The sequence below is a fragment of the Lethenteron reissneri genome, chromosome 40 (assembly GCF_015708825.2).
Source record: "Lethenteron reissneri isolate LAM-NWPU_2019-01 chromosome 40, ASM1570882v1, whole genome shotgun sequence".
Lineage (NCBI taxonomy): Eukaryota > Metazoa > Chordata > Hyperoartia > Petromyzontiformes > Petromyzontidae > Lethenteron > Lethenteron reissneri.
In genome coordinates this window covers 7,513,335-7,536,754 of record NC_083818.1, presented here as the reverse complement: position 1 = coordinate 7,536,754, position 23,420 = coordinate 7,513,335, and the positions used below count along the sequence as shown (strand labels likewise).

The 23,420-nt window shown below is 44.0% G+C and overlaps 1 protein-coding gene across 1 annotated transcript in view; it reads left to right on the top strand.

Moving 5' to 3' along the window:
- CFAP47 (cilia and flagella associated protein 47) overlaps positions 1–23,420 on the top strand; it is a 75,374-nt gene that overhangs the window by 9,399 nt on the left and 42,555 nt on the right. Inside the window, 23 exon segments of the mRNA XM_061568231.1 lie at positions 400–598; positions 1,598–1,823; positions 3,297–3,449; positions 3,942–4,137; positions 4,491–4,587; positions 5,275–5,491; positions 6,096–6,340; positions 6,976–7,106; positions 8,013–8,135; positions 9,817–9,948; positions 11,351–11,428; positions 12,081–12,231; positions 13,176–13,267; positions 15,123–15,285; positions 16,002–16,102; positions 17,541–17,688; positions 18,039–18,249; positions 18,571–18,783; positions 19,427–19,527; positions 20,808–20,930; positions 22,036–22,082; positions 22,085–22,224; positions 22,572–22,928. Of these exon segments, the coding sequence (XP_061424215.1) occupies positions 400–598; positions 1,598–1,823; positions 3,297–3,449; positions 3,942–4,137; positions 4,491–4,587; positions 5,275–5,491; positions 6,096–6,340; positions 6,976–7,106; positions 8,013–8,135; positions 9,817–9,948; positions 11,351–11,428; positions 12,081–12,231; positions 13,176–13,267; positions 15,123–15,285; positions 16,002–16,102; positions 17,541–17,688; positions 18,039–18,249; positions 18,571–18,783; positions 19,427–19,527; positions 20,808–20,930; positions 22,036–22,082; positions 22,085–22,224; positions 22,572–22,928 (3,644 nt within the window).

Genomic DNA, 23,420 nt, shown 5'->3' with positions numbered 1-23,420 from the left:
TATTTAAAAGGTGGTAAAGGTGCAGTCCTGCAATTGCTTGCTCATGCCACTACGAGTAGAAGAGCCTTCACTCGAGGGACCTCTAGAGAACTCCTCTTATGAAGGGTATATTGGCCTACTCATCCACGCTGCCCAAACATTTTGAAATAAGTGAGAGTAACCGCCATACTTTACCCCACCTCATGCGACCTGCCACTCGACTAACTGTGGTGTACCCACCTGTTCTGCTGGGTGGACAGAGGCAAGGGGATTCAAGAAACTTTCACCTTGTTTAATCTGTCACACCGGGAGTTCGAATTGAACCAGCAACCTTGGACATACCGCCGTTCTATATTTTTTCCCCTTCCTGTGTGTTTGTTGTGAGCTGAAACGCTGCCGCTTTGCGCTGTGTGGGGGCAGGACGTGGTGCTGTCATTCCGACCCAAGCAAGTCGGGGAGCTGCAAATGCGGCCCACGCTCGAGCTGTTGGGCCCTGTCGTGCCCCGAAGTGGCGGTGGCACCGTGGGGCTGTCGTTGAAACCCTTCCACCGTATTCCGATGCAAATGAGTGGCCAGGGCATCCCAGTCACTCGCCGTCCCAACCCCGCCTTTAACCCAGGTCAGGCTCGCTGTCAGTCGAATAAACATCTTGAAAATGCGACGGTACTCGAAATTTCTAGATTTGAAGCTTTCGTGACTGCAAGGATTCATATTCTTGGGTTTTTTCGGTAAAAGTCACGTAGGTAAAAAAAATTGTTACGTAACAAATGTTTCGTAGACTAGCTGTAGTTTCAGCCGCACCAACCTTACCATAATAATAAAAAGGGGGCCTGTCCTGGCTCCTCCCCCCCTCAACCAATATATATACGGGGTAGTATCGCTTGGAATTTCTCATTTACTTGATGCAGCAAGCGTGCTGTGACGGTTCCACCTGAAGACGGAAGCTTGTGTTGCCTCCGAAACGTCGTGATTTTTTTTATTTTATTTTACTTTTATTAATTTAAAAAAAAAATTACCTACGTGACTTTACCAAAAAAACCCAAGAATATGGTACTCAATATACAGGACGCAGAGTAGCTCGCCATTGGTACCATTGGCATGGTTGCTGAAGTTTTATGTTTTAATTGCATGGTCATCCAGTTTTGTATCTGGGGAATTAACAAATCACACCATGTGCTGTAAAATGGGTGTTACAAACCTCATGTCCAGTTTGAAAACTAGATATTAAATTCAATTATGATTATATATCCCCCACCACAATGAGTGGTATATCCTCGAAATATTTTTTTAATAACAATTGATTTTTTTTAGGTTATATCCCCCTGGTTAAACACAACCAACATATCGCAGCATGGTGGGTGTGGAGAGGATTGACTGATCTTCTTGGTTTTTTCGGTAAAGTCACGTAGAAGGGAAGTAATAAAATAATAAAAATAAAACATAATAAAATAATTCTCACGACGTTTCGGCCACAATGCAAGCAGCCGTCTTCAGGTGAAAAAAAAAAAACCAAGAAGATGAATCCCTGCAGTCACGAAAGCTTTAAATCGAGGATTGACTGAATGAGCGTGCACGTACGTACGCAACACTGACAAAGGCTCCGCCACCTTTGTCGCAGGCCTCACTCCGCTCATCTCCAACGCGACGGGCACGCTGGTGGAAGTCAAAGCGGCTGAGGCTTCCAGTTACACGGCTTCGGCACAAACCGCGCTGCTCAGCTCGGCCAAGACACGCATCCACCAGCACAGGCGCAGCCACAGCGCCGACGACGGGGCAGCCCTCCTCTCCTTCCCCAATGACCGCGCGGCCAGCGTGCGGCCCAGTGACAGGAAGCAGCCCTACCGGTGCTTATAAACTATCAACAATTTATTTTGTTCACCAAGGCCCACTGAGCTATACAGCTACTTTTCAGAAGCGACCTGGCCGCAAATGATTGCTCAACGAAGTAGCTTATCATGTAGACATTTATTGCAGCCAAATACTCTTAAACACGTGTATCTAAATGTGGAGGGAGAATACTCAAATTCCAAATATACAAGCGTCAGTGTCGGGATCGGAATCACGATCTCCTGCATACCTGGCGAGGTCATTAACATCTCGCCACCGTGACACCCCTTCGCGCGGCTTAAACCACGCGAAGCCTATGCCGTGCATTAGGAGTGTTTACACCATGCACGGTGGTGCCGCGAACTTTCGTGGAATATGATAATTGTTTTTTTACCCTTCTATCTGGCAACAAAACTGACACCGTTTTAACAAGGAGTCATGTTTGCATAGATCACAATACCTGCAGCCATAATGCAAAAAAAAAAACATAACTGGTAATATATGCACTGTCCTTGAAGTTGATTGGTCCACACCCGTGACAGCTTTCCTTAGAGCCTAGTCTCACATGGGTTGGACCAGATGATGGCGTCATCTGTTTTTGTTTGCATTATGGCTGCAGGTATTGTGGTCTATGCAAACATGACTCCTTGTAAAAAAGGTGTCAGTTTTGTTGCCAGGTAGAAGGGTAAAAAACCAATTATCATATTTTTTACTGGCAAATGAGGTTCCAATGGTGTTTCGTGGAATAGTCAATGGGCATGTGACGGCGCATTGGAAACGCAGTAACTGTTAACTCACCATATGGGTTGCGGAGTGGTTACGCGCGGTGAGTATCAACACTGCATTATGAACCCGGCAGCCCGACCACGGCTGACATCAGTGGTGATTGATATATGATTCAATCTTTGGCCAAGCCTTTCAATAAATGGTACTGATGTCGTTTAGGTAGGGCTTCATAATTAAATAATATAGTTTATCATTCTTGCAGTCTTATCTCGGGGTATGATATTTTATCAATTATAATACCTCCTCACATCTCAAGTTCATAGATCTCGCCAGCTAAATACAGCCTCAGAATTTAGCAATATAATGCGCTGATAGAACTACACTTTTAATCTAAATATTAATAAAGTCAAAATATCAACCAGTATCTCAGAATGACAATCAGCACTATCCTTGTTACAAAGCCCATACGACGGAGATTTGTGTTGCCTCCGAAACGTCGTGATTTTTTTATTATTTTATTTGTATTAATTTCAATTTCATTTTTTTACCTACGTGACTTTACCGAAAAAACTACGAGTATGGATCCTTGAAGTCACGAAAGCTTCAAATCTAGAAAGAAAACAAAAACCCACTTGCCTGATGCAAATGTACGCAACGTAACAGTGCATTGAAAAATATTTGTAAATTACTTTTCCTGCTTGCGTTTTACTGCCGTCTTGTCGTTTGCCCGCGTATGACGCGAGTGCGATCCTTTGTCTTCCTAGAACGATATTCACAGGCGAGGGCCGGCACACGTACATCGACCCGGATTTTGCGTACACTGACGAAGAGGAGCTGCAAAGGCAGGAGCACAAGGAACGCTACAGCCACTTCATCCAGCAGCTGAGAAACCAGCGCCTCTCTAAGCTGCAAACCAGGTGCACTCCGCAGAGCTCTTAGCCAGCCAAACGGAGCTATTTGTTATATGGATGTTACCCTGTCGACGTTGACGACCATTGTTTTAGTCCCAGCCCCTCCACCACAAATACTGACTCCAAAAGTAATTTGGGTTAATTTGAGCAAATTTACCCTGTTCAAAACTTAAAACACACTTTGATTTTTTTTTAAGTCAAAATGCAGCATGTGCATTTTTTTTACTTAGTAGGCAGCTACAATATATAAATGCCCAATGTGTAAATGTCAGGTTTTATAAATCAAACCTGGAATGTATTGTACTTTATTCAACGGATTTAAATCCATTGAATGTATTCAATAATATGAAATTCTTCCAGCAGTGGCGTGAGCAAGCCATTGCGGGGAGGGGGGGGGGCTGCATTTTATTTATTCGTAGCAGCTGCCCATTGTTTACCATTTCGTTTTCGCTTCATGACAGCGGTCTACCACCTCCACGTGTGTGTGTGTGTGCACAGAGAAAACAATGGGAATGAGAACTCTGCAGACTTGGGCATGGAGCCGGCTTCCGGCCTGTCTCCTCCCAGCCCCAAACCGCCAGCAAGAGATGCGATCGCACATGGAAGGAGAGTCACCAAGCCAGGCCAGAGGCACAGCCGGGTGCTTACCACACGAGACCTGACAGCCACCGAAGTGAAGGCGTCTATTCGTCCCGTGAGTCATTATTAACCGTTTTCCCCGTTCCGAGACGTTTGAAAGTTGTAGGGGTGGGTTGCCGTTCCGATGACGTGCGTGGACAAAATCATCAGAAGAAAATCCGATGACGTGCGTGGACAAAATCAGAAGAAAATCCGATGACGTACACGTACTGATTATGTACACGTACGTCATCTGTACTATTGAACCCGGCATCGGAATGGGTTAAGCATGTGATGATGATTTGTTGAATCGATTAAAGATTGTTTTGCTCATGATAACTGCATAGAATGGATGATGTGTGCGATGGTGCAAACGGGCTAAAATTGGAGAAAAAGTTGACAAGTGACAATGTGATGTGTGTCTGGCAGCATGTGGAGGGTCTGAACGCTGTGCCAGCTACACTGCAAGAGAAGGATGACTGCAGCATGATTTTGTCTCCCCAGCAACTCCTGAAAGTGATCATAGGTGAGAGCTTTCTTCACTCGTACAATACAGAAGCGATAGGTGCAAGCAATAATGCCCCTCGAAGGATATCTACTTCTGCCAAGTATGTGCATTGAGTGAGGAAAGAGCTTGCTTACAAATCTTGCTCAAACAGTGCAAACAGACTAAGAATTTGCCTCTGTATTTGTATACATTGTGCGGAACTGTGGAATGGCTTGTCGCTATGATCCTAGTAATAAGCTCATTGTGAAGTAAATTGGCTCTCTTACCCTGAAGAGTTGGGCCAGCCTGCAATACACCTTGGGATTGTACTGACCTAATGCCATAGAAACAGGTGGGTCCAAATACAGCCTTGGCCTGGCATGACTCAAGCCCTCTACAAAACTATGGAAGCCAGGCAAGCGGTGAACGGACATGGTGCTGGCCACACCACCTAATGCAAAGTGCCAACTTACAAAATCACTCCTAACTTTTAACAGTACATGTTTTGTTTTAAAGCCCATTAAAACGTATCTATGAAAGTACATTCACCAACAAATTTAATATAAAAATTACCTGTAAAGAAAAAATTGTCAAATTTACAGCGAACAAAAAATATTGGCTTGTTTTGTAACATTGTTACTGCACATTTCAAAACTGTTATACGTGAAAAGTAGAAAACTAAGGTATAATGTAATTACGTGCGTGCATGTATGTGCGTGTTCCAAGGCCCAATGCCGCTGGATTTTGGAGAGGTGTGTGTCGGCTCGGCCGTAAGCAGGAGGCTGCACGTGGTCAATGGGCTGGAGCACCACGTGCTGCTCTGCCTGTCCACCGAGTGCCCCGAGCTGCAGCAGGGCAGCCCCTTGTCACAGGTGGTGCCTCCCTTGTCCCGCGCCTCCCTGCCTCTTCTCTTCCAGCCCAGCCAACTTGGCAGGTTTCAGAGGTACCTCCTGTCCGTTAACAATAGAGATCACAGTGTCGATGCATGCAATGCCGCTAACAACTGCAAATTTGACTGTCTTGATCTGCCCCATCATAAACACCCCCAAGTTACATCTATACATCGACTGAACATTTATTTTATTTTAATTATTCATGCATGAGAGGGTTAAACAAAGAGCTTCCTGCCAAGGCTTTCTAGGGGTCACCAAGTTGGATTATATTTGCACGTTCAGCTAAGTGATTAACCTTGGCATGACATCGCCAAGGGGCATAAACCATAACGTGAACGCCAGTCATTCTCACAGCAGTCATCCTTAAAAGTTCATAGCTCCAGTTGCTTCCTAATTTCGGAAAGAAGAGCGTTCCACACGGCCGCAGAAGGGCATCTGAAAACGCGCTGGCTATCCATCAAATAAAGATGGTCACTGCATCACGCGCTTTCAGATGCGCTTCTGCGGCCGTGTGAAACGCTCTTCTTTCCGAAATTAGGAAGCCACCGGAGCTACGCACTTTTAAATCTAGATTGAAAACTTCTTTAGAACTGCTTTTACATAGTCGTCTAGGTGCTCATTACTCCCTCTGACGTGGCCTATTCCGCTCGGCAGGTCGTTTTGGTACAGCGTGAACGAGCACCACTCGTCACACCTCGTGGTGCTGGCAGAGGTGGTGTCCTTAGAGCTGGAGCTGCGTCCCGCCGTGCTGAAGGTGGCGGCAGTCGAGGGCCTTGCCTCCGAGCTGGGTGTGCGGTCATCGGTGCGGCTGTGTAACCCGCGCAACCTGCGCGCCTCCTTCTCCTGGGAGCCTGTGCCCAGCGAACTTGGCGTGCCCTTCTCCCTGCGGCCCGCTGCTGGTCTGACCACGTTACACTCAGCTACTTGCGCTCACCATTCATCTCACTGTCTCTTAACTATCCGTGTGAGAGCCCAATGGATAAAAAATAATTGTCACGCACAAGTGTCCGTCCGTCATGCTCTGTATCTCGCCAACGGTTCATGGTACGCTTTATTGGTGGAATGGTCCAGAAGTTGGGTTCTCCGTTGATTCATATTTAAACCTATTCCGCATGATGTCATCGTAGATGGCTTTGCCACAGTGATGTCACGTTTGCAGGCTGGATGACGCCGTGATGACATCTTTGCACTTAATGCCGAATCCTTCCACAATGCACACACGGGAAAGGGTACGGTGAAGTTATATCCCTCGCAAATGCGCAGCGGTACTTGTCACACTACAAGGCTGCGCACGGTTACACTTCTATAGATCAACATGTTTGATGTTGGTCCCACCAGATTGTTGACTGTTATGAATACGAACCATTCCTGAGTATTGACACTTTCTATAAATCAGTCTCATGTGGATTTGCACAATGTTGCTTGGCCTTAAATGTGAGTGATGTGGCGCAAGTCTCGGTAAGATCTTGGCGAAGAAGTATTTGTCCCGAATTGCCATGTGCTTTGCTGGCAAACTGTGATGTGTGTGTTACAGGCTGCGTGGAGGAGAACAGCGAGCTGGAGTGTGAGGTGGTGTGGCACCCTTCGTGCAGGGCCACCGATCAGGCAGAGTTCGTTGTAAACGTACAGCACGGAAACTCCCTTCGACTCAAGTGTCAGGCACAAGTACGATGTCCCTATCCCTTACTTCTACTAAGACTGAGTGCTGAATATGCAGGAATTGAATTCACTTCCTACGAGTCAAATTCCTCTTGGAACTGCGATTCTTCTACGGGTCATTCTCATGTAAGAAAATCTTCATTCACTTGAGTTAGATTTTAACAGGTTTTCTGCCATGTATGTATGTATGTTGACCTTCTTTCGCACCATACATATCCACCCGTGCTAATTGGATGTTTGGGAGAAGGACGTGTATGATATGTGCAGTAGGATGGCATTCTTTTGTGATTCTATTGTGAATCTGCGTTAGCTCAGCCTTGGCTTTTCATACTGCTTTACTGTTAAGCAGCGCTGCATATGTCGTCATCAACAAGACCCACATGACTGTGATTTATACTACAGTATTATAGCTTTACCAGTGGCAGTTTGAATGCATTGTCATGGAGCAGTTAACGCTGCACGTGTAAGTAATACAGGTATGGCAATTGTTCTTGAAGAGGACGGGAAATGCTTGGTCATAATAATACTTTTGATTTAAAGCTTTCGTGACTGCAGGGATTCATCTTCTTGGTTCTTTCGGTAAAGTCACGTAGAAGGGAAATAATAAAATAATAAAAATAAAACATAATAAAATAATTCTCACGACGTTTCGGCCACAACGCAAGCAGCCATCCTCAGGTGAAGAACAGGTCTGTCGGAAAGACAGCGTCTGAATTCAGACGCTGTCTCTGAATTCAGACGCTGTCTTTCGACAGACCTGTTCTTCACCTGAGGACGGCTGCTTGCGTTGTGGCCGAAACGTCGTGAGAATTATTTTATTATGTTTTATTTTTATTATTTTATTATTTCCCTTCTACGTGACTTTACCGAAAGAACCAAGAACGTAATAATACTCTCAATGGTATTGTGCAGATTGGCGCGGTGAGCGTGCAGTGTGTGGACCAGCGGGTGGTGCTTGGATCTGTGCCGCTCAACATCACAACTGTGCGGAGCGTATTTTTACGCAACATGGGGCAACAGCATGCCTACTTTCAGGTACAATGTGCAGTTGCATCTTTCGTCCACCCAAGGGACACCCGCTTACAACTCGTTCAAACACGACTATGTACATGTACAGCCCTTTTGTCAAGCCACTGGAAGTTCCATTGTTGTACTGTACCTATATGATCTCATGTCCCTGCTTTCTGCCTTCACAAACCTGCACTGACCAGCATGGTGAAGTATGGTCAAATAACAACCCAATATCCAGCAGTAGATAGACAAACGGATTGTACAAGTTTTAATTACTCTTTGGTTTTTTCAGGAAAGTCACGTAGGTAAAAAATAAAATAATATAAATGAAAATAACTAAATTAAATAACGACGTTTCGGAGGCAACACAAGCTTCCGTCTTCAGGCGGAACCGTTACAGCCAAAGTCGCTGTAGTACAGCGAAGACGGAAGCTTGTGTTGCCTCCGAAACGTCGTGATTTAATTTAGTTATTTTCATTTATTTTATTTTTTTATTTTTTACCTACGTGACTTTACCAAAAAAACCAAAGAGTATGAATCCTTGCAGTCACGAAAGCTTCAAATCTAGAAGTATTAATTAGCAATGTAACAATGCATCGATTAAGTGGTTAATATTGATTTTTACACTAACGATATATGCGTCAATTTCCGTGTGTGAAAATCGACTGTTGGTGATTTATGGATGTCTTAGGCTGACAAATGTCCAGAAATACTGAATAACTTTCATATGCCAATGTTATGGAAATGTTACATATCGGCTAATGGAGCGGACACAACTTTACAAATGACCATGAACAAATGAGAATCCATACAAATGAGACCGCAAAACCGAGACGCAACATAATTGCCCTTTCATTGATTTGCAATGTAAAATGGTGACCATTCATAACACCGCTGGGTGGATAAATCATGAGTAATTAAGAAGTTATAAAATTTTGTATTTGTAACACGCACAGTTTTCATTCACTCTCAGAGGCGGAGTAAACCACAGACGGGCGGGAAGGCAGCCAGAATCGCTGGCAACAATTGCCCAAGCTCTGTGATCCTGTTTTGTCATGTGTGGTCAGCTCTGTTAATGAGTGCTTATCACATACCGAGTAAGAATATTACTTGCACCTGCCCTATGTAATCTTATTACAGTGGCTGCACATATTCTGGTGATGCAGTGTCCCACAAACTGATTCTGTGTATTTGTAATAAACCCACTCCGGACGATATCGTATTTTCTTGTCTTTATGCGTTCTTCCTTTACACAGCTCTCTCACACCGCTGGGTTCCTTTTTCCCGTTACTCCCGTTACTCCCGTTGCTCGAGCGTGGCGTTCGCTCGCTTTCCTCGCTCCCTCACACCGCTGGCTAACGGCGTTCGTGAGACAACCTCCGGCCTGCCACGTGGCCGCTGGCATGCCGGAGGCACAGACGTGGTCTCTCCTCGAAGCTCTTCACACTGACCACGAACTGTCTCTCTCCACCCCTGGCTCACGTGATGCCACACAGCCAATCATAAGCCTCTCCCCTGGAACCTTCTAGATGTTGCTATACAGCCCCAGGGCTACGCCCCTGGCTCGACGTCCCATTGGCTGCGGGCTGAGGCCGGCAGAGCCTATCACCATCGCCCAGTTACCCCCGGGTGCATCCTCATATTACATATTGAAAAGATTCTGTGCAAGTCTGTAACCAGGTCTTGACAATGTCGTTCCCCTCAGGTTCTAGACCCCAGCCCGTTGCCTGGGCTGTCCATCATGCCAGAGGAAGGGGTGGTGGCCGTGGGTGGAGAGACGGAGTTGGCTGTCTGCCTCACTCCCAACACTCTTGTCACATTTGACACCAAGGTTCAGGTGTGTCCATCAAAGGGGGTTGGGAAATGGTTACAGCATACTGCATGTTTGTGTGTGACTCTATCATACCACCACGACATCGTTTCTTCCTTTCGTAGTGAAAAGGCTAAGATGTACAATTAATCATCTAGGCTGGAGAGGCAAGTGCGGTCCGTGGGGACATAATGTGGCTGCCAAATTGTCTCCATGCTATGATAAGTGCTATGGTAGCACTCTGAGTAAATTTTGGATTTTACACATTCTAGTGTGGGAGCCCAATCTTCATAGGACACCCACTGTTGACTTCCTTTAAATGAGTACTCAGTTTATTGATCTCCAAAGGGATGATGTGCTGTGTTGACTAAAGAATTGCATTCGAACAGTTAAATTTGTAAGTTTAATACTCTAACCCCAGTGCCACCTGGCCACAGATAATGATAATTTCCCAGTTTAAATAATGGTTATTGATATTCTTTGGTTCTTTCGGTAAAGTCACAAAAAAAAACACTAATGTAGATTGTAGCCTGGTTCTTAATCAGAGTGAGTGTAATGGCAATCTATAATGTAGACTGTAGCCTGGATCTTAATCAGAGTGAGTGTAATGGCAATCTATAATGTAGACTGTAGCCTGGTTATTAAGTTTGGTGAGTGTACTGGCAGTCTAACCCTTTATAAACAGTTTTGCCTTTAGAGGCTAATCCCCCTTTTCCTGATGACGACCGCTTGTGTTGCGATCGAAACATCGTGGTTTTTGTTTTTTATTTTTATTCTCATTTTTATTACTGAAAGAACCAGAATTAGTCTACATTATAGACTGCCAGTATGCTCACTCAGGTTAATAACCAGCCTACAGTCTACATTATAGACTGCCAGTACACTCACGAGTTCAAAAATCAGGCTACAGTCTACATTATAAACTGCCAGTACACTCACCAAGGTCAAGAACCAGGCTACAGTCTACATTATAGACTGCCAGTACGCTCACCGAGGTTAAGAACCAGGCTACAGTCTACATTATAGACTGCCAGTACACTCACCCAGCTTAATAACCAGGCTACAATCTACAATATAGACGACCAGTACACTCACCAAACTTAATAACCAGGCTACAGTCTACATTATAGACTGCCAGTACACTCATCGAGATTAAGAACCAGGCTACCGTCTACATTAGTGTGTTTTTTGTTTTAATTTAGATTTTTTTTTATTCACTTTATTTCTTATTTTTATTCTTATTTTTCTATCTACGTGACTTTACCGAAAGAACCAAAGAATATGAATTCCTGCAGTCACGAAAGTTTGAAGTCAAAATTTAATGGATATTAAATTAACAAACTGCCTCTCTGCTTAGAGTTGTAACAATAGAATTGATCTAGAAGGAGTGAACATGTATTTTCTCTGCTGCTGCTGCTGCTTATTACAGGTGGCATTTCGAGGAGGTAAAAACCAGGAGCTGAGGATCATGGGTTCTGTGGAACCCCCAGCCCTGGAAATTAACGTTGTAAGTTGCTGCTTATTCTGCTGATTGAGAAAAATGTTACGTCGATTAGGTCCATATGAAAATTTAATATGTAATTAATATGCCTTGTCTCTTCTGTAATTATAAATACATTACACCGGAGCCATTCACTTTGCAGAATTATTCTATCTGCAGTTACTTTGCAGATAGAATAATTCTGAGAACTAGTGCATAATTACTGCACTGACCATTTGTATCACTCGCATGCAGTAGTTTGGTCATTTCGAGTTAAAGTCTTTCATTGTTTCCAGTAGCCCACAGTCCAGCTACGATCATCAATATCAAACCATGGACAGCATAGTAACGCCCCTGCCCACTTCGATCATTCAATGTCATCATTTTAGAAATGAACCAGGGTTGGGTGGACAGGGTGGGAGGGGTGGGGCTGGGTGGGGGGAGGGTGGGGAGGGGCTAGGTGGGGAGGGGCTGGTCACCCCATGGTGCCCTTATAAAACTCAACGTTTAACCTACTCACGCCGGCTTGTGCCCGCCCTCACAGTCGGGCATATTTGCGGAATACACCACGCCGCCGTTGACCCTGGCCATTGACCGAGCAACCCAACGTTCCTACCAGCAGCTCCCTCCGCAGGACAATGTGTTACTAACCGAGTGCCCGTGTGTCTCGTGTGTGCAGAAAGCGCTGCGGTTTGACGGGGTCTACGTCGGTTCAAGCCGCTCTCTTCCGTTCACACTCAGAAATCCGACTCGATGCTGTGTGCAGTCGGAGATCGACCTATCAGCTCGTCCGGACTTTAAACTCGCACTCACTCACAATCAGCACGCAGGTACGCTTCACAAGTTTGTGCCGTCACGTATGAAGTCTGAATCCTATAATATTGTTGCATACTTTTGGCGATAGTATGATCATGTTTGCAGCACAATGTGGATGTTTAGAGCGTCAAATGCAATCCCCTGTCAAGATTCCACATCTGCCTTTATGTAATGATACAATTACTATTACAACAGATCTCACTAATTGCTTAAGTTAAATCATGTAATTTGCTGTGTAATTATTGAGACCATTGGTACATAAAAAAAACAAAGGATCAACTGAACAAATGCACGACTGATAAAGAAAGAGTGTTGCCAAAATAAACGGTGAACGTGAATACTCTTTGGTTCTTTCGGTAAAGTCACGTAGGTATAAAATAATATTAATCACGACGTTTCAGGCGCAACACAAGAGTCCGTCATCAGGTGAGAAATCTTGTGTAGTGCCCGAAACGTCGTGATTTCTTTTATTTTATACCTACGTGACTTTACCGAAAGAACCAAAGAGCATGGATTCCTGCAGTCACGAAAGCTTCAAATCAAGATTGGTGAACGTGAAGTTAAACGTCTAGCCTTTTTAACGATTATCACGTTTTATAGCAGGAGATTACGTATGTCAAGTTAAACACGTTTCACATTTTTGTTGCTTGTGCGATAACTGCAAACATGAAAAAAAATTAAAGTCAACGTAAATGTTAAAGATTAAAATACAGAGAAAGTTGTAGAAATGTCATGCTCACCAGACCTGACTCCCACTGACTTCCACACATTTCACCAGTTCAAGAATCACAAGGGAAGACACGTGCTCCGTTTACAATGAAGTGAGCTGAGCTGTGAATGAGAAATGTGTAGTAGCCTTCCGAGCTTGGCATTCTTATATAAATAGAACACACCATGGTTATAGAAACAGAATAACATTTCAACGTTTGTAATTTCAATGGTACGGTTCTGTTTGAAGCGTGTCTGAAAGAAGATATTCCAGGGCTGTACTCGCTTGAAGTCGATGCTGGACAGACTGTTGGCTGCTCTCTGAACTTCACACCAACAGAGGTACCATTCACAGCATCATCATTGCATTTCTAAATGTGCCTATCGCTCCTGGGGAGCTCACGGCCATCAACAGTGACGATCATCTAAACCGGTCCTGGGCCTTTCCTCACCGAATCAGCCTCAAATGAGTACCTGTTGCGGTGTGTAAATATCGCCACTTGCGAGACAAAAGCGACCGGGCGTGGTACTGGCCAACCACCCCCTCGTGTGCCGTGCCGGCCTTCATAGGTTTCTCGCTAACAGCACTTGCCACAACAGTCTGTTAAGGTGGGGGTCTTTGTCTTTGTTTGTCACTTCCAAAAATGTATCTCAAAATACAAACAGCTACGTGAGACACGTGCATAGGGTCATAAGGAAAATAAATAGAGCACAAGGAAGGAAGCCTGACCGTTTACAGACTTCCTCCAGGGCTGGCCTTACGCTCAGGTGCCGTGCATTCCGATCATTGTGAGACTCATACGCTTGGCACATTTATCATAATCTCACAATCAAGCATCCAAACAGCATTCATTTCTCAAACTGAGATGGTCCAGGTTTTGTACTGGGCAGGTTATGTTTCATATTGTGATACTGTTTGGCATTTATGATACGTATTTGAAATTCTTTAATGTTATTCTATCATATTGTAGTACATTTACTTTGTGTTTTTACATAGAGTGTACATTGTAGATGTTTCGTGATAATGCCCATTATTTACCCAATAAAGTCTCCCTGAGTCTCAAGTCTCTTTTTAAGGAGGGTCCCTGATGAGGATGTTTGGCTAATCCCATTAATGAGCGTTTGGCATGCGAGAGGGAATCAGATGAACTTAAGAAAGGCCATGCATACAATTGGAAAGCTCTAAAAGCCCCTCAAAACTCTTAAGCACTACTACTTTTTTCAAATGCCACAAAACAATTATTCAGTATTCTAAATTGCGATGAAAAAATGTTTAAAGACTTATTCCTATACTTATTGTCTTTCTTTTAATAATAATAATAATTTCAACTCTACTAAACATTTTTTTTTATTTTACCAGGTAAGACCCACTGAGCTATACAGCTCTTTTTCAGAAACGACCTGGTCACAAATGATAGTTCAATGAAGTAGCTCATTAATGGAAATTTATATCAACCAAATACAGTAAAACCTTGGATTGCGAGTAATTCGTTCCGGAAACGTGTTTGTAATCCAAAGCACTCGTCGTATATCAAAGCACTCGTATATCAGTTGTGATCACGTGACGCTCGGCAGACAAAGCGTATGCACGTACTACTCGTATTGCAAGACCTCGCTCGTTTATCAAATTAATATTTATTTAAACATTTTGCTCGTCTTGGAAAACACTCACAGACCAAGTTACTCGCAAACCAAGGTTTTACTGTACTCTAAACTCATGTTTTTAATGTGGAGGGAAAAACCGGAGGACCTGGAGAAAAATCCACGCGACTAAAGGGAGAACACACAAACTACAAATATACAGGCCCCGGGGTTGGGATCCAACCCACAATATACCAGGCGAGATAATTAACATCTCACCACTGTAGCGGCCAACTCACTCTCAAAGAGAGAGAATGAGTCGGAGGCACGAGGAACCACAGGCAAGCGAGAAACACTGCTGGGCAGTGAGCCGGCACGACATTTCCCCCCCCCCCCTCCAAGCTCTGCGGTCCTCTATAAATTAAGGTTTTATCGGCCAATGAATGAGCGTTTAGATGTGTAAACACACATTTAATTTTAGTTTCCTTGTGTTTTATTGAATGTAGTCATCACTGGGTCAATACTACTGATGGATATAAGCACCAATGTTTGTTTGAGAATGGCGTGGCACTGTGTCTTACGCGAGGGCCTCCCCCGTCTATTGCCTCTGCTACAGGTGGCGGCTTATGACTTCCGCCTCCCCATGCATCTGAACGGCTTGGTGGCTCCCTCGCCCGCACCAAGCACCGTGCCCCCCAGCCCCTCCACCCAGCACATCCGCACCCCGCGCCCTGCGTCGTGCGATCCCATCACCCCGGCGAGCAAGGTCCATGCTATTGGTACGGCTATTAAGAGCGTCGTGATCGTAGAGGTGGTTTGCAGGCTGTACGTATGTTTGACTTCTTTCGCACCGTACGTAGCTAAATCGGAGGTGCGGGCAATAATGATTGCAATACTAATTAGAGTATTAATTCTCGATTTGAAGCTTTCGTGACTGCAAGGATTCATACTCTTAGGTTTTTTTTTTCGGTAAAATCACGTTATTATTAATTTTTTACCTATGTGACTTTACTGAAAAAACCTAAGAGTACTAATTAGAGTAATACGCCAATAATGTACATATACAGCCATTGGTCAATTCACTGCTGGGTGAGGTTGTGGGGTCAAAATGCTGGTCAGTGTGGGTTGGTGAAGATGGTGAACATAGATTGGAGGGAGCTTAGAAGTACAGTACAGCAATGGAATTTGCTGCATCGTGAGTTGGGATAGGCTGCACTGACTAGGCACATTGAAGTATGCTCAAATAAACTACACGACCTACACATTATGGTGAGGTCCTCAACGAGCAGTGTATTGAAAAAAGCGGTTGTACATGTACCTGTTATTCTATTACAAATCACATTCATATCATTAGCACGTGGGCTACTTACGGTGTGAAAGAAGTTCAACATACATACATACATGCTGGTTGCACATTCATCATATGAACATGTGAGTTTGGACACGTGCTGAAGCGTTGCCGGTAATGCATTGTGTTTTGTGGGCCTGCTTTTAGCTCTGCGGCCACTGTTGCTGATATCTGAGAGCAGCCTGGAGTTTTATTTGCCATCCAACTACATCGGGCTCGGCGTGTCTCCCGAGTCTCTTACCATTCAGGTACTTTCTGCACAATACAAAATGATGTAGCTCCACATAGCCTTAAAACACAAATGCTAAACTACACAATCTACTTTCATCTTCTTGGTTCTTTCGGTAAAGTGACGTAGAAGGGACATAATAAAATAATAAAAATAAAACCTAATAAAATAAAATTCTCACGACGTTTCGGCCACAACGCAAGCAGCCGTCCTCAGGTGAAGAACAGGGCTGTCAGAAAAACAGCATCCGAACAGCTCTGTTCTTCACCTGAGGACGGCTGCTTGCATTTTGGCCGAAACGTCGTGAAATTTAATTTTATTATGTTGAATTTTTATTATTTTATTATTTCCCTTCTGCGTGACTTTACCGAAAGAACCAAGAAGATGAATCCCTGCAGTCACGAAAGCTTTAAATTGATACACAATCTACCTTCCTGAAGGGAATACAAATTGCAGTGTATAATGCAGTTTACTTTTTCCATAGTGTATAAACACATAATACAATACAATATATAATATGCTACATCCACTTTAGAAAAGAAAGATGAGTTTCCAGGTGAAATTTTTTTATATTTTACAATAGTTAAGGACAATTTCATATCCTTTTCACATGTTCAGATATAATAATATAATGTATCTTCATGTTAACAAAAGCGATGTCACTTGATGCTGAGTGTCACAACATTTGGTGGGAAAAGCGCAGAAGTGACAAAATATCTATTTGGATCATCCGAAATTTGGTATCTAGGCCCGATTTTTGGATCTTGTCTGATAAATATAAAAATCCGGAACACATCCCGACTACAAACATGTATTACTGCGTAAATAATTCGATTCACAAAACTACGCAATTATATATATGACATTACTAAAAAGCATCATCTTCTGTAAAGTGAACTTTATAGACCCAGTGACAACACTTCCAGAAGTACAATCAACACGAAACTCGACACATTTGTCAACAGCACCGCCTTTAAAGGAAAAAATATCTCATGGGTGACGTTTTTGGCAATTTCCATCTTGACTTAAAGCTTTCGTGACTGCAGGAATTCATATTCTTTGGGTCTTTCGGTAAAGTCACGTAAAGCAATTTTTTTTACAAAAAACCACGACGTTTCGATCGCAACACAAGCAATCGAAACGTCGTAGTTTTTTGTTATTTTTTTCGTTCTACGTGACTTTACCGAAAGACCCAAAGAATATAATTGTCCATCTGTTTCCCTTCTTCACGTGCTGCTGCACGTACACTTTCAAAAGTAGGTAATTTAGTGCTGCTGTTAAAAACTAAATCCCAACTTTGAAATTAACAACAATCAAATTGTACAAACATTAATGCCTCCACGTGATTGCCAATGCCGTGTATCTCGTGCACCCAATATAATTAACACTTTACCACTCTGTACAAGTGGATGTGCACTGTTTGACACGCAGTCATTCCTGCGTTTATTTTGCCACAGAGCGTACAGATCCAGAACCTTAGCAACACGTCTCTGCAATGGAAGTTTGACCTGAGGACACTCAGTGAGGATTCGTTTAAGGTTTTCCAGAGTGAAGGCTCCCTGGGTCTGAATGAAAATGTCTCCATCACCTTCTGCTTCTGTCCAAGTGGGTGTTCACACATCAGTCGAATAATAATCTTCCCGAGCCAACTTACGCAACAGATCATTTATTACGTAACAGTGACTAATGTCTGTGCAATATTTTACATTTTAATTTCGAACAAAGGTGTTTTTTGCACGTATTTCTATTCGTAACGTTGCTGTACTCTATTTAATATGTTCAGATTGTTTAATATTGGTGACCTAGCACACTCTTGGAAATTAGATCAATTCTGGTCTCTTGGGTTCTCACCTCGTGAAACAAAATAAACCTGAAACTCGACTTGAAAGTGCATGGATCAGCAAGTGGGGCTATGTGGCTCTCTCTCTCTCTCTCTCCCTCCCTTGGCCGCGTAGGATCAGCTGGCACGTTCCACGCCCGCATCCCTCTGCTGGTATCCGGCGAGGGCGTGAGGAACGACAGCGAGCCATACCGTGTCATCTCGCTGAAAGGCGTCCTCCCCACCCCGACCCTCACGTTTCACCCGAACTCCATCACTCTGGGACCTACGCCTCTGGACACGGAGGTGTCGGCTGAGTTTTGCATAGTCAGCAGACATAATACCAGGTGGGTGCACAATACACGTCGAACTTCAAATGCTACGAGGCTTGTTCGAGGTGCCAACCGTACTAAATACTGAACAACACACGGTACAACCCGAAAACATAACAGGGACATATTCTTGGTTCTTTCGGTAAAGTAGAAGGGAAAGTCACGTAGAAGGGAAATAATAGTATTCTAATAATATTATTATTTCCCTTTTACGTGACTTTACCAAAAGAACCAAGAATATGAATCCCTGCAGTCACGAAAGCTTTAAATCAAATATAACAGAGACAATCTAATTGGTACTGGATATTAAAAATTTCTCCCATATGCTGTGTGCAGCTGGGTTACGCTGGATGTGGATCTGCCAGAGGTGGAAGGAGAGCTTGGGGAGAAGTTGACTCCCTTCTTCATAAGCTTCCCCTCTGGACGAAAGTTGGGCCCCTCTGAGTACGGGCAGCCTGGTTCCCCATTGCCCTGCCGCCTGGTCTTCCAATGCCCCAAGCCCCTCAGCCTGTCTACCACCATTGTGTTCCACGACTCGTTGGGAAGAAGGTGAATTTCGGTGGATGCACTTCATTCACTCATTTTGTTCAGTGTCCTTGAACTAGGTGGGAGGCCTAAACGCATTTAGACAAGAATGCTGTTTCAGAGACAATATGCGAGGGTCAAATCGCAATCCTTTACTGTGATCTCATGTTCCATTGCTGAACTTTCTTCAGCCCAAATCCTTAGCAAGGATTGACGTAGACCATCATCCCTCTGCGCTTGATAAATGGAACACCAATGTTATATGTAGGCTTTCAAAATAATCAAATGATTCAAATAGAATACCACTTTGTAGAAGATCAACTGGTTGTCCTATGAGGAGGCTGACCCTCAAATTAGGAATTACCACAACTGCCCAATGTTTGTAAACAGAATCGAGTACAACCTAATCTCCTGTTTCCGCATGAAAACATTTAGATTTTGTTTTGTATTTACTTTGTCAATTCAATGTATGACTTGCTAAGCAGCAGGGATTATTAAACCATTCACTCCATGAAAACTGGCCTATTGGTGAACTCACGGACTACTGACATTTATGAGTGTCCCTTATGGTCACCCCCATCATGCATGTCTTTCCGTATTAGCCACCATTTGAATGCTGCTTTTGGGAGTGGGTGTATCTTCAGCGTGTTCGTGTGCCACTTTACAGGTTTGAGCTTCCAGTAGCGGTATGTGCTGACAACTGTCTGCTGACTCTCTACCCATTCCTGGCCCTTCATCGCAACAATCATCACGTGGTGCTGGAAGAAGGTGAGGACAATCTTGGTCATATTATGTGAAATGAAAGGTGCAAGCAATGTGCCAACGGTGTAATCGCAATCCAAGCGTGTTTGTGCCGAGTAGACCTAGTAAGACTCACGACGCCTCGTGAAAATTCCGTCACAGTTCCTATGATTGATTTTTCATTGCTTTCATGGCTTTATTTTGGTGATTTCGAAAAGTGTATTGGTTTAGCCATGTTTGTTTGTTGTAGTACAGAGTTAGACTGATGGCCTTAATCTAAGTTGTCTTGTGGTTGTTGTTGTTGTTTGACTTGCATCCCACTGGGATTTTTGCACACAGCGTTGGTGTACGGTGCTTTTTTTCTGCAATATTTTGCTGTCTTTTCTTGGATTTTCTGTTTGCACTTAGTCACATATTCACTTTAAGATGTTTTTTGTTCATGTTTTTGTTTTTTGTTTGTTGCGGTTGCACCCGATTCAAGAGCCGAATGGCTCACAGGGCTATACCTAATAAATGAACTTGAACTTGATTTGTTAGGGAAGTGCTGTTACCTTGGTTAGCATGATACACTACAAACCTAGAGACTTGAGATGGACTCCTAGCTAACGCCAACATTAGTGGCGAGTGTTGTCAGCGATGGGTCTCGGCCTTCCCAGGTTGGCTTGGCCTGATATGTTATGGTGTGTACACAGCAGCAATGGGGAGACAGACAAAGGGGGTCGGAGCAGTACTAGCCACACTACCCCATTGCGTACCATGTCAGCCTTAGTAGGTGATGGCTTAATGCACTTGCCCCAACAATTTGTAAAATAACGTAGAGCCCTTTGTCAATGCAATGCTGAATGACGGCCCATCTCCACCGGGTCGAATCATCGGAGCTTTGCACCACACTTTACCGTGCTGGACAGTGCAGGTCGATGAAGTGGGTCAGGGCCGAGGACCAGTTCATATATTACTGGGCACTGATGTTAGATATTAGTGGTGGGTGGAAATTGAGCTCAGTCTACCAGGTTCAGAGCGCAGTGCTCTGACTACTATGCTACTGCTCTACCACTTCCAATCTATGTAGGCTTCACAAATAGTATTTGATCTTGTCTTTGTGTTTGTCTTCGTGTGTGCAGCCTCAAATGAGTGCTTAGTGTGATGTGTAAAAAAAAACTTGCTACTGAGGAAACAAAGGTGGCCAGGGCGTGGTGCTGGCCACCCAACCCCCCCCCGTGTACCGTGCCGGCCTTCATCGGTGCTCGCTAACAGCACTTGCCCTAACAGTCTGATAAAGGCTATATGGGGGATCTTTGTCTTCGCAGTGGAGGGAGGGGAGCGGGCAGCCATGCTGAGGAGCTGCGTGTCTGCTCAGCAAGACTCGAATGTCTCCTCATCCAGCTCCCACTTCTCCTGCCCCACCAGCACGATCTACAACTCACTGACAGGTAAAGCAACATCCGTCAATGCAGAATTGAGTAATTTAAATTGTTCCATCTATTTTTTTATTTTGTCTGGTCCACATGTCTCTTTCGCCCCAGCTCTTAGCCAGTTTTAACAGCGTGATATCAAATGATCTTTCATGTTTATTTGTAGCAGACGACCAGGCGTCAGTTTCAGTAACTCCTCCTGGATGTCCAAATGCACCGTTTTATGTAGGACCGGCAAATGCCCATCATATTTCACCAGCTAAAATTCTCCCCAAATATTCAGTGTGTCCTATCGCATATTAACTGCATTTTTCTTCATTCTACGAAAGTATTTCCAATTCTCCACTGAAAACATTTGAGGGGATCAGAAGAGAGGTATACATTTGTAAAAACGAATAAGAGTGGTGTGCTGAAAATGTTCATTCTCGTTTTTTTTTTTTAACCTCGAACAAAGCTCATAAGTTATCCAGAGCTTATCATCAGTACCATAGGCTTGCACTTCTTTCTGGTCAAAATGCGCCCTTACTCTACATTGTGTAAAGAACGTTACTCTAGTTCGCACTGCGACTAACAGCGGACTGCCTCACAAACAGACAAATTTAGTCTCTTGCAATATCCTATTCTTAGGTTTTTTCGGTAAAGTCACGTAGGTAAAAAATTTAAATTAAATTAATAAAAGCATTTATTAATTTAATTTTATTTTTTTGCAATATCCTATTCTAGGTTTTTTCGGTAAAGTCACGTAGGTAAAAAATTTAAATTAAATTAATAAATATTTTTATTAATTTTAATTAATAAATACCTTTATTAATTTTAATTTTTTATCTACGTGACTTTACCGAAAAAACCTAAGAATAGGATATTGCAAGATAAAATAAAAAATTAATGAAAGTATTTATTAATTTAATTTACATTTTTTACCTACGTGACTTTACCGAAAAAAACCTAAGAATAGGATATTGCAAGAGACTGAATTTGTCTGTTCGTGAGACTTTAATTAATACTTTTATCAATTTAAATTTTTTACCTACGTGACTTTACCGAAAAAACCTAAGAATATGAATCCTTGCAGTCACGAAAGCTTCAAATCTTGCAATATCGATGATTCGCTGTCACTCAACAGACCTGACGTCCGTCAGCGTGGCCAACAGCGAGGGCCAGGAGCCAGGCAGGCTCCTCCCTTTGCGGAGTCTCAGTGCATCGACGATATCTCCTTTTACCGACGGGCCCAGGCTGCCGTGACCCGCTGGTTCAGCCGCTTCGGGTGGCCTGGCGGAACCAACCACCTCTCTGGACCGCAGCAATTGCGCAGGTGATCCCCGCAAGCAATGGGGGTTGTCACACAGTGCAATGTGATGCTCTTTTACTTACCCCACAAATAGAATGCGGAGAAACGATGGGGAAAGCAGAATTGTATTTGAACGCCTGTAAATCGTTGGCTGAGGAGTGATGATGGAGATGATTATTACATCCCCGTTTCTCATTTAATCAAAGATACAAATCTGCACACGTCAAAATCTACTTATAACCATTCAGTTTGGTGTGTAATTAACGCAACCATTTATCAAAGCATGTTCACTTCTGCACGGTTACATTTTTACCATTGTTAGTAGTCGTAACTGTAATAAAACAACACCTCATTGCATATTTCTCTGACAGCGCCATCGGAAAAATATTAGTCTCCTCATCTGATCGCAAAAGAGGCGGTGTCGGCGGTGGCCGCAAGGGCCTCGCTGGCGCCCCGCCGCCCGGCACCGGGCCCCGCAGCGCCTACGGCTCCCCTCGGCCCCGTAGCCGCCAGCAGAGCTCCCGGCCGCCCTCCGCGCCAGCGAGGGCCACCGCCCCGGCCACGCCGTGGGTGCTGCGTAAGGGCGGCCGTACGCTCTACGACATGCTGGCGCACCTGTGTGGGCGGGCACTGCCCGGCGTGCCCGTCAGCCAGTCGGTGCCAGCGGACGTCGCGGACAGGGCCGTGCAGCTGCACTGGCAGCACGCGACGCTGCTCGAGTTTCTCAGGTGATGGGCCGCCGGAAATCGGCGTCCGTGCCGGCGGAGTTCGCTGTGTCTTCCCTGCTGAGTTTGTATGAGGGTATTCAGAATCAGAATGTTTAGTTTATACTTGAGGAATCCGATGAGCTACAGGGATCTTTTTCAAGCAATATGAAAACACGATAGGACTGCAAAATGTAGGAAAGGTAAACAGATCACTTTAAAAACATATATACGAATAAAACTAAACAATATTTTATCCTACCAGGTAAGGCCCTGAAGCGACCTGGCCACAAATGATAACTCAGCGAAGTGGCTTATGAGGTGGAAATTTCCAGCAGTCAAATACTGTTATTGATTTCAGGGGTAGAGCATGAGTGTAGTGATTTGCAAAGGTGCGCTCTGAAGCCGGTGACCTGAGTTTGATTTGCGGTCACGGTTAGCATCAGTGGTGAGTGATATCTGTAGCAGTCCTGAACCAGACCGGTACTAACCAGAGTAGTGAAGTATGGTCAAACA